Raw genomic sequence first — 15,078 nt, forward strand, 5'->3', positions numbered from 1 at the left:
AAGTAAAGAGCCTAAATCATTCATTGGAACCGTGTTTAATGGGAGAAGATTAGTTTATTGTATTAAAATTAAAATAATGACTGGCTGATAACGAATTGTTATCTCTTAATTTATTCTTGTGCCGTGGCCTGTGACTATGAGCGGATCCAATTCTAGATTCCAGTCTAATCTGCTACACCTTCGTTTTCTTTTTGTTGCCTTTGCTCTTTGTTAATCTTTAAAGTTATTCCTATAAACACGTATGACCTGCGTCTACCCTAGTTATTCGTTTTACTCTCCAAATTTATCATTAATTTCTTCTGCTTCTTTAATGCTATCCTATCTACTGCAATAGAAAAATGACAGATATTTTAGCTTTACATCTTAATTAATATAGTATTGCTCCATCTCCATGTATGTATATTCATCACTAAATGTGTCATTAACACAAGACATGAAGTTTTAGTGGGAGTGAGGCAACTCTAGCTAGGTGTCCTTCAAATATGTATGCTTTTAGTTTTCCAGTTTGCTTGAATATAATGAAGAATGAAATGAAATACTAGTATATAATTTTGCCAAAATAAACAAGGACAGGAGGGAGAAGAACCAAAAACTGGCAGCGTGAAAAATTTTGTTGCGATATGATAAGAATGTGCCAATTGGATGGATTATGCATCTACTTATAAATATATCCTATATCTTACCAGATTATTGTGATATGATTATTGTTTATTGTGCTTAATTAAAAATTTTGATTAACAAGGGTAGCAATAGCAGCTAACAAACAGCACACGAGTCTTTCCTTCCTTCATGTCATGTGACACCAACAATATTATATAAATATACTTAATTATATGTAGTAATATTTTAGGAGGCAGGGGCAGGCAGTTATATTATTATTATATATATGTTTATTTCCCCACTTCCTGCTAAAAATAAATAAATAAAAGTCCCAAACCCAGTCAAAAAGATCGTTTGACCCAGTCTTTGTCTCTTGTCCGCCTTTTCCTTCACATTGCTGTTGCCAAGGTTTCCTAACAACCCAAACCCATGTTTTCTGTCAGGATAAAAAGCCTTAAAAAGACTTCTCTTGTATCACTGACACGGACTCACCCGTAGTAGTATCATTCATCACATGGAACAATACATAATGATTGATGTAGCAAAAGATTTCACCAAGATTGGGCAACTTAATTTGCCAATCCATCTTTGTTCAGAGAAAGAAATTGGGAATTCAGAGTAAGCCCTTGGACTCTGGGAGATGGTTGTGTTCCTGGAATCCAATGAACCAAAATATAGCCTGCTGCAGATTCTTTACAGTTTGAACCAAGTACTTTGCCACATTTCTGCAACAGCTTTCTGCCAATGAAATAGTATGGCTTATCATGGTTGATGTTGAAACTTGTACCACTACAACTTTGTATTCATCAACGGATTGGTTGTGTTTTTGTGTTTTGGATTGGTGGGACACTCCGGTGAGAAAAATGGGGAGCAAATGTTGGAGTTTTCCAAGCAACAACTTCAGTTTGAGTCAGTAGCCTAGTCTGTGAACCAAGTAAGACATCCTGTCAATGTCGAAGGGGCCTCTCCTTGGACTGAATTCCATTTCCATAGAGACTGGTTGGCACTGGGCTGCTCGGATTTTCAAGGCCTATGTATCAGGCCCGAGGCCCATGTCCTATATTGCACGAAGACCATGCAGTGCACTCTGTGGTCAGACGCTGCTGCTAAGTATCGCAGTGAGTCAATGGTTGTCGTGCCAAACCAAGACAACATCAGTGCATATAAAACTAAATACTGCGACTAATGAGGCCCTTGCAAGTTGTATGATCGTCGGCGCATAAGCCACAAAAGTTGGTATTGTTTTGCATCAAGTGATCCAAAACCGAGGGTTCAACCTCTACTCAAAACAGTACGTTCTATGTATAAGATGCGGAATGTCTAATCTAAGATGGCAAAGAACAACTTACATTACATAAGAAGTCCTGTGCTCCAGGGCCAAGCACAAATTAAGCATTTGCTTAATTAGATTTGAAAGTTCAAAGCATGAAGCAAGCACTTGGGTTGTTATTAGATAATCGGTTATTCCTGCAAGCAACACATTACAAGGGGGCTTTGGAACCATAAACTAGCATAAACGGCAATGCCATAAACATTGCAGATCAGATTGTTTTAAGGAGGGAATGAAAGGCTTATATGCAATTTGGTGCATTGGTTATCCAACTTATCCTGTCGGAGAGAAAGAGGCTCTGCCAGCAGGACTCCAAAACAAGCAGAATTACTTTTTGGTTCCGCTGGACCTGGAACATCAACAGCAACTACCAAGTGGCAGGAGTTATGCAAGTCTAAAATCCACCTGGGCATTTTGGTCATAAATGCATAATCATCAACTCTTGAAACTTTGTCCTAGACATCATTAGTGTTTGATGCTGGGTGTCAAATGAATCAAACTTTAAATTTGCTTTAGTACCAAAAAGGTTGTATTGTGCAACAGGAATCCTATACAGTACAAAATTTCGAGAGAGAGAAATAAACAGACAAAAGAAAACTTCAAAATCCTTGAACACTATGTGGAAACGTGCAAATGATGACATGAATTGCGATTAAGGATTTTGACCATAGCTAAAGCCTAGATATCAGGACATAAATAAGAGAGAAATTTGACATGGACAAGCATATCAGACATATTATGGCTTCACGTTGAACACTTTATTGCCTAAAGGAACATATCGCTCCAAGGCCTTATTTTCAACATCCAATAGTACTGCAGATGTTGCTTTAATTATGGTTTACCAATGATTATAAGCAGTACAGTGATTTTCAAAGAGGATAAATCAATTAGAACTAATCCGAATGCTTTTCGAGGCAACTGTAGCTGTAAATTAAATTAAATGCAACACATATCTGAACCGTAACAAGGAAATCTTTTTGGCGCAAAAAAGCCAGTTCCGGCAATCCAAAGCAGGGTTAGACGCCTCTAGTTAATTATTGAACTCATATGAGTCTGAAATCCCAGCATGCTGTGATTCTTTTAGACATACACAAAATGTTGTAGATTCAATCAGATTTCCAAGCCAACAGAAGCATAGTCCAGCATATGAAGAAAATCGTAAAGATATTATTCAGTATAATGCTTGAGTTGTCATGTGATCATGCAAGTTCATGACCAACCACAAAGAGAAAAGAACAAGAAGTACTCAGGTTGGAGGCTGCATAGTCAGCTGAAAGAGAGCTATGGTTCAAAATCATGTTTGTGAATCAATTTGGAGACCTCTTTGCCCGTTAAATTCAACTGCCAACATAGTTCTGCAATTGCTCGCTAAACTAAATGCAAATGATACAATTGTGATTCCAGTACTATACTATTAATGCTCCTATTAAACTTTACAGGATGGTCTTGTCTTCTCAATTCTCACATTGTAACTTCCTACAAAGAACAACTGACCAATTACAACATATAAAGAGTAAATATCAGTTAGCAAAATTGTGGCAGGAAAACCAAGCTAATGGAAAAGGAGCAAAGTTTTGAAGTCTTTGGTGACAGAGAGGATATTCAAAGGAAAGAAACTCTAGGTTACCCAGGTTCTAGCAACTGAAGACCCCATTACTTTGTTTCCCCACATGTTTTCTTTGAACTTCTCTGTCTCATTCAGTGTTTTCTATTATTTACACTAAGCAAAAACTTATCAATGAAGCCTATCTCCAATATCAGAAGTTCAACTTGTAGGACTGTATCTGCAAACTCAGCCTCACCACATGCGATTGCAGGAACAAGACCTTTTCACTCCAATCAAAGTTGGATGTACTTCCAAGGTTCTTTCCCTCATGATTCTTCTATAACGTTGTCTTTGAGTGAGAAACCATCAAGGATATCACTCTCTGAATCAACTTGAAGCTCTTTGAACATTGCCATCACCTGTATCATGGTTGGACGGCGGAAGGGCCGATCATCAAGGCACTCAAAGGCAATCCTCAAATACTGGTGTAACTCTGCCTCACCAGATTTCTGTGTCATCAACTCAGGATCCAATATCTCATCAATTCTCTTCTCTCTGTGAAGCTGCTTTGCCCATCCTACAAGGTTGTTGTCATCGCCAAACTCAGATGTGTCTATAGGTCTCTTGCCAGAGAGAAGCTCTAGCAGTATGACACCATAGCTGTAGACATCACCTTTTGTAGTACACCGGAAGCTCTGATAGTACTCTGGGGGAACATATCCTGGCGTTCCTGCAAGTGTGCTCACACTAAGATGAGTATCAAGGGCATTTACTAATCTCGCCATGCCAAAATCAGAAACTCTAGCCTCAAAGTTTTCATCAAGCAGTACATTGCTAGACTTCATGTCCCGGTGAATAATGTGAGGAATACAGCTATGATGAAGGAATGCAAGACCTCTTGCTGACCCTATCGCAATCTTTTTTCTAGCTGCCCAGTCAAGCCTTGACCCTCTTCCTTTGGCCTTGTCATGAAGAACAGACTCCAGACTTCCCCATTTCATGTACTCATACACAAGAAGCCTCTCTTCCCCAACCTTGCAGTAACCCAGCAAAGGAACCAGGTTCCGATGCTTGATCTTCCCAATAGTTTCCATTTCAGCCATAAACTCTCTGTCTCCCTGCCCTGTGATATGAATTAGCTTCTTAATTGCAACTACAGTGCCATCTCTCAGTTGTGCCTTGTAGACCTCACCAAACCCTCCAGACCCTATCAAACTATCTGCACTGAAACCATTAGTAGCTTCAAGCAGATGGGCAAAGGTCAACTTCCGTAGCGGTTTCTCAAAAGTGGCAATGTTGATGCTCAAAGGCTCAGGGACACTGGAGAGTTTCCAGATACTGCTACCTGAAGTTGGTAGGCTTTCAATGTATTTCTCTCTCTGTTCCTCCTTAAGCTGGTGCTTCTTCACTCGATAAAGAGCTAATGTAAGTCCAAAGATGCACAAAAGAAAGAATGTGATGCCAACCACCATCCCAACTGCCACAGATGGCTTCTTATTCCGAGAGTGAAGATTTGTTGGATGACCTCCAGGACCACAAGGAGGCAAGGGAACCCCGCAAAGTCCAGAATTGTTCTCATATCTGGATGCTGGGAAAGTGGTCAGCTGACCTCCAGTAGGGATGAGACCAGTGAGATTGTTGTTGGATACATCAAGATCACTAAGAAAAGTAAGAGTCCCTAATGAACCCGGCAGATATCCTTGGAGATTATTATGAGAAAGATCCAAGACACCAATAGCTTTCAAACTGCCAAAACTTTCTGGAATATTTCCCATTAGCTTATTATGTCCCAAATTCAAGACCTGGAGATAGCTCATTGCACCAAAATTCTTAGGAATACTACCTGACAAATTATTATAGGAGACATCAAGGTAGATCATGCTGCCATTGTTAGCAAAGGTATATACTGTCATGCCAGAGTAAATTCTTGTTGATGAGCAAGAGTGAACCATGGGAAAACTTTCAAGCCTTTCTGCCCGTATTCCCTCAAACTCAACTAAACCTCCAGCACCCCTGCAAGCTGTTCCACCCTCATTTCTTACAAATGCAAATTGCTTCCCAGAAACACTTCCAGGCATGACCAGGCCAGCTTGGTTTGCAAGCTCAGGTGGGAGAGGGCCCCAGATGTCATTACTATTTAAATCAAGCCAAATGAGGCTCTGACATTTTCCAAGCTCTGGTGGAATCCGTCCAGTCAGAGAGTTGTTACCTAGTTGCAGGATAGCAAGCTTTACAAGATTTCCAATACCAGAAGGGATTTCTCCTGTAAGGTGGTTGCTGGAAAGTGACACCCATATCATATTGGTACACTTGGCAATGGTCTGTGGAATGTTTCCGGTGATAAGATTATTGTTGAGAATCAGGGTCTCCAGGTTTCCTCCATCGACACAAATGCCTTCTGGGATCTCACCAGTGAGGTTATTTGCCCACATAACCAGGTCAGAAAGATTTGGTAACTTCCAAATATCTGAGGGAATAGGACCACTCAAGCTGTTGAAACTAAGATCCAGTGTCCTTAAGTTCTTGCAATTTCCAAGCTCCACGGGCACACTTCCTGAGAGGTAATTGTTGGCTAAAAGGATCTTCTCCAAAGCTGAGGTTGAAGAGCAAAATCCTGGAGGGATATTCCCTGTCAAGGCATTAGAGCTAAGGTCGAGCACTTGAAGCTGAGTACAATTGGTGAGTGACAAGGGCACAGAACCAGAAATATTGTTGAAAGGTACATAAAGATTTCTCAAACTCGAGAGAGTGCTCACAACTGCACTGAGGAAATCTCCTGAAAATAGATTGTTCCCTAGGTTCAGAATTTGTAAAGAAAAGCATGAAATAAAAGCCAGAGGCAATCCATCCGTGAGTTTGTTAGATGACAGATCAAGCTCCTGGAGAGTTCCACAAGCCTGTCCCAACTCTGGAGGGATTTCACCAGTAAACTGATTATGAGCTAAAGATAGACGCTTCAAATTCTTGAAACTTCCCAACAAGCCCCCTGGAATCTTGTCCTGCAGCCCAATATGGGACAAGTCAAGTGACTCTAGAAAGTTACAGTTTCTGAGGCTAACTGGGAACGCAGAGTCAGAAAGGCTGTTCTGAGACAAGCTGAGCTGCGTGAGGTTGCTGCACTGCCCAAAATTTAGGCTGGAGAACTTGCCAGAGAAGTTGTTGTGGGAGAGATCTAGATGCTTGAGAGAAACCAGAGAATCTGGCATGAAACTCGGTGGTATCGGTCCAGAAAAAAGATTGTACGAGACATCAAGAACAATTAAATTTTTGCAAGACAAGGAAGGCATACTAAGTTTTCCCGTAAGCTTGTTATCTGAAAAGTTGAGCAGATTCAAATTCTGGCAGCTAGAGAGGGAGTTATTCAATAGGGCAGAATCTGAAATCTGATTTCGAGAGAGGTCAAGCTGCAGCAAAGAAGGACCAAAAATAAGGCTACCCCAGGAATTGAATGCGAGACAGGTTAACATAAGCTAGACTGTTGCACGCGGAAAAAATGATTGTGCCGGAAGAGGGTTTGAGATGGTGTTGGAGGACAAGTCAAGCCTTTCAAGCTTGCATGAGACAGCAGTGGAGGCAGAAAGATCAGCAGCAGAAAATGAATTTCCTTGCAAATATAGATCACGAAGAGCAGACAAGGCTGTAAGGTTAGGGAGGTGCAGGCCACCAACGAGGCCTGCATAACTGAGGTTCAGAGCAGCAACACGGCCATCAGGAGAGCAGGAGACGCCACGCCATGAGCAGGGGCCGGGAGAATCATCAGTCCAGTTGGCTAAGGCACCATGAGGATCAGAGGTAACAGAGAAGCGCTTGAAAGCCATCAACTTGATCACCTCATCATTGCTTTGCTTTTGCCCTGAAACCAGTTGTTTAGCTTCTGCCCGCATGAGTAGATGGTGGAATAGAAGCAACAACAATAAACCAAAGATTCCAGTCAAGCCTTGTTCTTGTGATGATGAGCATAGCATTACCCTCCATAATTTCTTCATTTTCTTTTTCCCCGGAATATTACTTTCCCTTCCTGTGCCGAGATTTACATCAGGGGAATGGCGCTGAGGCTGTCATATATATTAAAAGGCGCCTTCTATTGAGTATCTCAGATTGGTTTTACTTCTCAAGAAAATCTTTTTGGATGGGCTTCTAGCTACTTCTCTCTCAATCTTTCTGTGCTTTTGCAAACAAGCAGAAAGTAATCATAGAATACGTCGTGGATCATTTCTCGGCGATTCTCTTCTATGCAGACTCTTTTTCACTTCACTTTTAGATCTCTTGCCAATCCAATTTTCTCCGACATTTCTTAACAGCAGATAGCAGTTTGCTTGGAGAGCTGGAACTTGAGGGAGAAAACAAATAAAATAAAAAGAAATAATAAGCATTAAAAAATTGTTAGTGGAAATCGCCATCAAAGACAAACTAAACATGGCATACTGAAAATTTAAAAATCAAAACATAGAACGGCAAACAATCACCAATTCACCGTAAGTATTAAAGATGGAGGAGGAGGAGGAGGAGAGAAGAAAAAATGGGCGAAAATTGAGCAGTAATGAGAGCGACGAAAAGAGGACACAAGTACCTGGAGCCAGGAAGGTGGGAGTGGTGATGTAACAAGGACAGGCAGGTCCAAAATCATAGTCCGTTAAGGAAACAGACGGCGGGTACGATGTTCAGAGATGTCGGCCCCAGAACTCAGAACAACTAATAAGTACTTAGTTGTAACATTTTTTAGATTCCACGAGGGGATAAGGTCTTAGACTATGGACAAGTAGACAGAGAGAGATACCATAAAAGGGAAAAGAAACAGCTCTTTGAGCAAAAGAAAACAACTAAGAAAGAAGCAATTGCAGGAAACTATAGAAGCCGAACACTGCTACCAGCATTCAGCAGCTGGTGTAGTTGCACCAACTTGGTTGAAACAGAGAACAGTGAGGGAGAAATTTGGCAGGCATAACCTAGGAACACCGAGTTAAGTAAAGTGGGACTGGCAAAGTAGTAGAGAAGAGAATAGAATAGAGTAGAGAGAGAACAAGTTGAGGGGTTGAGGTGCAACAGAGAAAGAGTGATTTGTGGGAATTGAATGAGTGATGCCTCCCCATTTGGCATTATTCTTTCCCTTGTGTTCTGTTTTCTTTGGGTCCAGTCAAACTTTTGATTTATTTTTGATTCTCCCAAACTCGGCCTTTTTCTGGGGCCTCCCTTCTGAATTGCCCCGCACGTACGTCTCTCTTTGTCACTTTCTTTCTTTTTCTATTTCATTTAAGACTTACATCTTCTTCGTACAGTACTATATAAGGGTAAATTATCATGCCAAAATTTTCTGTGGAGAAATAATATAAAAAAGAGACCAAAAAAAAAAAAACAAGATACAAATGTCCCATGAGAGGGGGAGTAGTCATGGTTCTAAATTACCATCTCTTAGTTATGTAGTATAAGATTCCAAAAATCAAAAAACACTCCAAATTCATTTTCTTTCTTCAATACAAAACTGTAACTCTTTAACCCAACAGGGCAGAGGACACTAGCTGAGCAGCAGGCCATTTGGGACACACTCTTAATTTGCCCTAGGCTAAACTTAGTCCTTTTTTTATTATTTTTGTTAAGAGAGAAGAAGGCATTTGCCTCTTCAACCATTAATTACAACCAAGTGTAAGAAGGCTATAAATGAGCTTAAGTTGGTAGAAAAGAAATATCCTGCATTAATTACAGTCAGCAAGAAATGGACAGTGCGTATTCATATCCCATAAATAACACAAGCAAAACAGTAAACATGGCATCAAGAATTGGAGTCCAACCATTTTTATTTTACTTGTGCAGTTAAATATTGTCATTTGTTTGTTCTTCTTGGATATAAGCAGTGTGAAAATGTAAAATACCTAGTTAATTATTCTTTGATAGCTGTCTGTCTGTCATGATATGTGGATAATATCTTCTTCTTCTACTTCTTGTTAGAAAAAATAAAAAAAGCAGCTGATTAGTTAATTTGTTTCCTGAAAAGGTTAGGGCTATATATGCTTGTGATTAAAGGGATCAAGTTACTCGCTAGTTGTAAATAATACAACCACTTTTTCACTTTCTGAGTGCAAGTGCAACCTCTTTGAGGTGCATTCTTCACTATAATAGTAATTAACTATTGCTTTTGAATTGTGTTATCAATAGAGAGAGAGAGAGAGAGAAGGAAGAGAGAGAGAGAGAGAGGGTAAACTGGCTAGATTTGAGGGACTGTGAATCCAAGATATATACTATAAGTGGTAGCTGTTGAAAGGTTGAATAATGAATTATTAGTATGGGAAATGAAAAACCTAGCTAGCTATTTATCCATCCAGGCAGGCAGCAGCTAGGGTTTGGTAAGATAAATCCAAAATTTAAAACAAAAGAAGAAGAAGACATGGGTGTTTAGGTGAAAGGTGCTAGTAGTATTAAGATGAACCTGCACTTCATTGTTACATCATTGATATTGAAAGAAACATTATAGGAATACAAAAGTAAGAGGAATAATAGGAAACGTCGAGAGAATCCTTGAATTGGATGTAAATATGCAATGGGAAGAGACAATATTATAATTTGATGGGAAAGTAGTGGGTATCATTCAAAATGGTATAGTAATAGCATCCATTTATTAAAAGATGGTGTGAGGCGCGGGGCGCGGGGCCTAGGGTTTTGGATCTCTCAAGTTGTTTATCTCATCAAGGTATTGCTATCTGCCAAATTGAAATGAAATTGTTGGTCAGTGCTTTTAATTTATTTTTGTCAGTTTGCACTGCACACGAGCGGAGCTCACCGTCTTCCTCTTGTCAGGGGCTCCTTTTTCGTTTTGCTTGTTTCTTTAATGGAAAACCGGAGGCAGAGGGAGAGGGACTCTTTTTCTAATTGACTGTTTACACTACTAGTATACCATAACATTATTATCCAATGGTTTTTCTGGGAATGACATGTACAGTGGACGGGTTTTAACTCAATTAGTAAAATTAATATTCAATATTAGAATTGGAGCATGTTGATGAGCATGTGATTAAAAAACCTAAAGCGTTTGAGTAGAAAACAGCGGAATCCTCGCCAAGAAACCAGGCTAATGTGTCCCTCCCTTGTTTCGATTATGGTTTTCTTGTTTTGTTATGAATAAAGTGTGTGTAATGGGCCCACACCAAACCAAAGCCAGCCGGGTGTTGAATTTAATTGAACTAAAAAATCAAATTTCAATTTCAATTTCAAATTTGAATGTTCATGTATGATAAATAAATGTGGAGCAGAGCAGAGACCCAAATATTTGACTTTTGTGACAAACAACTTTTTGCTCTCCTAAAACGTGTCCTAACCTCCCTATCCCTGTCATCATATATACTACTTGCTTGGTAATTAGCTTAAAAAAGACGTTTTAATTTCTTCCACATGTGCACGCCACTCCATGTCTATTTATCACAACCTAGGGTTTTTCTTTCATAACTCAAACATTAATTTATCTACCAACCTTTGCCTATTTCACTCTAACCTTTTTTTTTTTAGGGTTCAAATACAAGAGCAGAATCATATATAGATGCGGTAATTAGAGCCACCAGAGAATATTGTATTATACGTATATAATACACATTCACATTGCTCGCTTCCGTGTTCAAAGCAAAGGCCATCAACTCCCAACAAATAAGTAAAAAAAGCCGAATCTTGAGAGATCTAAGCAGTGGAGACTTTGCAGCTCCACTTGTAACAGTGAGCTGATTGATTGGTAAAGTAAAAAAAGGAAAACTAAACAAAAAGGAAAAGAGCGTGTAATTAGCAGACACCAGCAGTACCACATCTGCTTTACGGGCAAAATCTTTTTCATCCGTAGACCTACCTACCCACCAACCAACCCATATGTATGTGACTTAATTCAGGCTTTTTCTCTCTTTTACATTTTGCAAGCGATAGCTTCCATCAACAAATTATACCCTATTTTCTTCAGAGCAGTTGCGTTGCGTTGCGTTGCGTTGCGTGGTCGTCTATTTTCTTAAGTCATAACATACTTTTACCAAATCATTTACAAATATACATACGCTACCTAGGTATATCATTAAACAACGCTACTCCGGACGGATGAAAATCAAATCACTTACTTTGTCCAAACCAAGGAAACATCAAGTCACGCTTTAGATTACATTACATTACATTTTCCAATTACTTGAGCAATTAGTGAATACCTCCTTTTTTCTTCATGCTTTGCTTCAGTCCTTACTTTGTCTTTCTCATGCTATCTTGCTTAATTGGAGGACATGTACCAAGACAAGCGACGGCAGAAGAAGCTCAAACTGGGGTGCTTCCGCCATTCTATACCATACATACGACCAAGTCAAAGGGTGTCAGAGGCTGCTGTGCTGGATTAGGTATACAGTCTTGCGAGTATCAAGAAAACAGGCCAAGGTTTAAACTAATAGTGAATGGACGAAAACAAAAGTACTAATTCAAAGCACGCGACATAAAGTCGCTCTCAACATCGAATCCATGTGTTACAATCAATTTCAAGCTTGGAAAATTGCGTTAGACAAGAACAAGAAGAAGGAGAAAAGGGAACGAGGCCTCTGGTTGTCTTATGCTAAGTGAGGTCCATCTGGTATTTCGGCAAATGGGCCCAAAAGAAATATTCTGGGCCAGACGATAACCCAACCTGATGTTTCCCAGTGATAGTGCAGACATGTCGGCGAGAGGCACAGATAACTAGGAAGCTATCATCTTCCGCTTTTCTTCTTCCATCCTATTCCTCTGTGTCTGCTTGTTTCAGCTTCCCAGGCTTCTACCTACAGAATAGAGTCAACATATACATATGAAGCAAATCAGCAGCGGCACATAAAAGAGAAGCCTAGACCCCAATTGCCAACTGCCCCCTCGTCAGACCCGGGCGCAAATTCTGATAAGTCTGCTGTTGCCTTCTTTCTCGACACTCGCCCCCTGCCCCGTTGACACTGGTAATTAACTTCATTTGATTCTCTACCTTTCTTCCGTATCTGTTTCTGTTTTATGATGCTTCAGCCCGATTTATAGTTGGATTTAGAGGTTTTAGCACAGCTGGCTGGCTTGTCTTCTCCTTCTGATCGATATATACGAGTACTAGCTGTTTACATCGCCTGCTAACTGAAACTGCTGACTGACCTAGAATATTATATATTACGTTGTCGTTGTTTATTCACTAATGGTTTTTTTTCCTTTTAGTTCAAGTTGAAGATGGATCAAATAAGAAATAAATTTTAAAAATTAAAGTTGATAGATGGATAGAGTTCAACGAGAAGAACAATAATATGTAAAAAGTTAATTAAAATAGTATTTATACACAAAAATTTGATCAATATTTATTGAAAGTGACAACTTTCTCATAATTTTCAATAAAATTACTTCAAAATTGATAAATCTATGAATGAGGTCTTTCAATATATTGATTTGGATTTTTCAATTTAATCTTGATCACGTATTTTGTTTTTCACGAAAGATTATATTTTTATTTTTTTTCAAAAATCTTTCTTTTTTATCCAAATTTGCTTTGAAATGAAAAAGCAAATAATAAGTAAACAACAATCTGTACCTAAATGATCTATCTTTTCTGTTTGGCAAACAAAATGCTTATGTCTTTTTTGTAGCTCACTTATTTTTGAGATCGTTTTCCGATGAGGGCTAAGTACTTACCTTAGAATATTATGTTTACCAGATTCTTAATTTGGTAAACTTCATTGGAGTTTATCAGGTATATCATAAAATCTTGATGATATACTTGATCTCATTGATTTCAAGGTGTAATTGGATTAATTTGCTGGCATATTTGCATGGGCGTGTCTTTTTTTTTTTGTGGCTTGTCTTCTGCTCTAATGTTTATCCTGGATGTTACAAATTGCCATAATTTTTTCTTCTGTATTGAATTTTGAGCTATTGTCGCTTATTCCTTTGCTCCTTTTCCATAATGTTAGATCGGCACCATTCATTGACGAGTGAAAATATTGCTCATGGCATTAATGTTGTAAATGGTCGGGTGAACTGATACTGTCGTAGGCCCTTAGTTTTACAATTGCTTAGTCAGTTCATCAAGCAGCAAGAGGTACAGTAGACATGCAACTATGTATTGTTGAAGCCAACATAAAGCATATGACTAATGCATTGATCATCACTACATACTGAACTTTGTGGCTGTCTGTTTTTGTTGGTGCTTAAAAACCAAATGCTCTACCATCTGGAGTACAGAGTTTCTGCTAATTACTTCAGTAGGATGCCTTAGCTGCTAATTATAGATGAAAGGGAGGAAAGATTGGGGTTGATGGGGGAATTTGAAGAGGAGCAACAATTATGTTTTGACAGCTTTGCTTTTTAACTTTTTTGGCTGTGTGCTCAATGACAGCATGGGAAAGAGTTTAAAGGATGTGCTCTATAATGTAGTTAATTTATGTATTATTTATGATTCTTCTTTGCCTCCATTTTTTATTCATTGATTGTTTTAGTCTGCAAACAAACTGAATAGGCCCTAAAATATGTATTTAATATTTCAAAGTGCAGAAAATCTAGATGAGCTTCCCTTGTGCAGTCGTTATTTATGTTGACATCTTTCTGACTTTTTCGATTCCTGTCCCTGCAGGGAACATATGGCTGCCTTTGCAACTGCTGAGGCTTGTGATTCAAACACAGCACTTTTGGCAAGTGGTGACCTGCGTGCGCTAGAACCAATCTTTAAGATCTATGGTCAGCGTCGTGCATTCTCAGGACCCATTGTAACACTTAAGGTGTTTGAGGACAATGTGTTGGTAAGGCAGCTTCTTGAAACCAGAGGTGAAGGAAGAGTTCTGGTTATAGATGGTGGGGGAAGCACAAGATGTGCTTTGGTTGGAGGGAATTTGGCACAGTCAGCTCAAAACATGGGGTGGGCTGGTATCGTTGTAAATGGCTGCATTAGAGATGTGGATGAGATCAATGCATGTGATATTGGCGTGCGAGCACTGGGATCTAATCCCCTGAAATCAAATAAAAAGGCTGTTGGAGACAAGCATGTCCCAGTTTGCATTGCAGGAAACTTAATTCGTGATGGGGAATGGTTGTATGCTGATAGTGATGGCATTCTTATCTCAAAAATGGAACTGTCTATCTAAAGCGGTAGCCAGCAAGGCAATAAGGGGGGGACTGAGTTGTTAGTCACTGATATCATCCTGAATGTAAGTTGTCAGAAGGATGGGCTAATAAGTTGGACATGGGGATTTTTCTTGTTTAACATGTTTTAGCAATGGGTACAATTGCAGTTGTATTGTTGAATGTGCAATGTTCATTGAACTTCAAATTCTTGGTTAAGATTACAAATTCCCCTCATTGGGGACCAAAGTTACGCATCCTAAATGGGAAGCAGGATAAATATAATGTATTTATGTACCAATAAAATACAATGTAACTGTGTTAAATTATGACTGCATTGTACTTTCATTAGTACTTATCTTGTGCATTTATTTATGAAGAGCTTGCCAAATTTTAGGTTCCATCAAACAAGCTGCTAGGTATTTAGTATTGTAAGAGAGCAGATGAAGGAATGGCAGTGTGTTTTTTGGCAAGATAACCATGGCAGACTACCTTTCAAAGGAAAAAAAAAAGGGATAACCATGTCTTACTGAATGAGGAT

The 15,078-nt window shown here is 39.2% G+C and overlaps 2 protein-coding genes across 2 annotated transcripts; one reads left to right on the plus strand and one right to left on the minus strand.

Annotated features, from left to right (window-relative positions):
- Window positions 1-3,077: 3,077 nt before the first annotated feature.
- Window positions 3,078-8,524, minus strand: BRL1 (BRI1 like). The gene is given in 4 exon segments (XM_089784012.1): window positions 3,078-6,920; window positions 6,922-6,964; window positions 6,967-7,806; window positions 8,047-8,524. Coding segments are annotated over 3 exon segments (3,657 nt in total). The 5' UTR covers window positions 7,463-7,806; window positions 8,047-8,524; the 3' UTR covers window positions 3,078-3,802.
- A 3,532-nt stretch (window positions 8,525-12,056) lies between these two features.
- Window positions 12,057-14,893, plus strand: LOC110420044 (Ribonuclease E inhibitor RraA/Dimethylmenaquinone methyltransferase). The gene is made up of 2 exons (XM_021433196.2): window positions 12,057-12,403; window positions 14,053-14,893. Exon 2 carries the CDS (start codon window positions 14,060-14,062, stop codon window positions 14,558-14,560), a length of 501 nt encoding a protein of 166 aa, XP_021288871.1. The 5' UTR covers window positions 12,057-12,403; window positions 14,053-14,059; the 3' UTR covers window positions 14,561-14,893.
- The last annotated feature ends 185 nt before the right edge of the window (window positions 14,894-15,078 follow it).

Source organism: Theobroma umbraticum, unplaced genomic scaffold (assembly GCF_002168275.2).
Source record: "Theobroma umbraticum cultivar Fairchild unplaced genomic scaffold, ASM216827v3 scaffold_67.0, whole genome shotgun sequence".
Taxonomy (NCBI): Eukaryota; Viridiplantae; Streptophyta; class Magnoliopsida; order Malvales; family Malvaceae; genus Theobroma; species Theobroma umbraticum.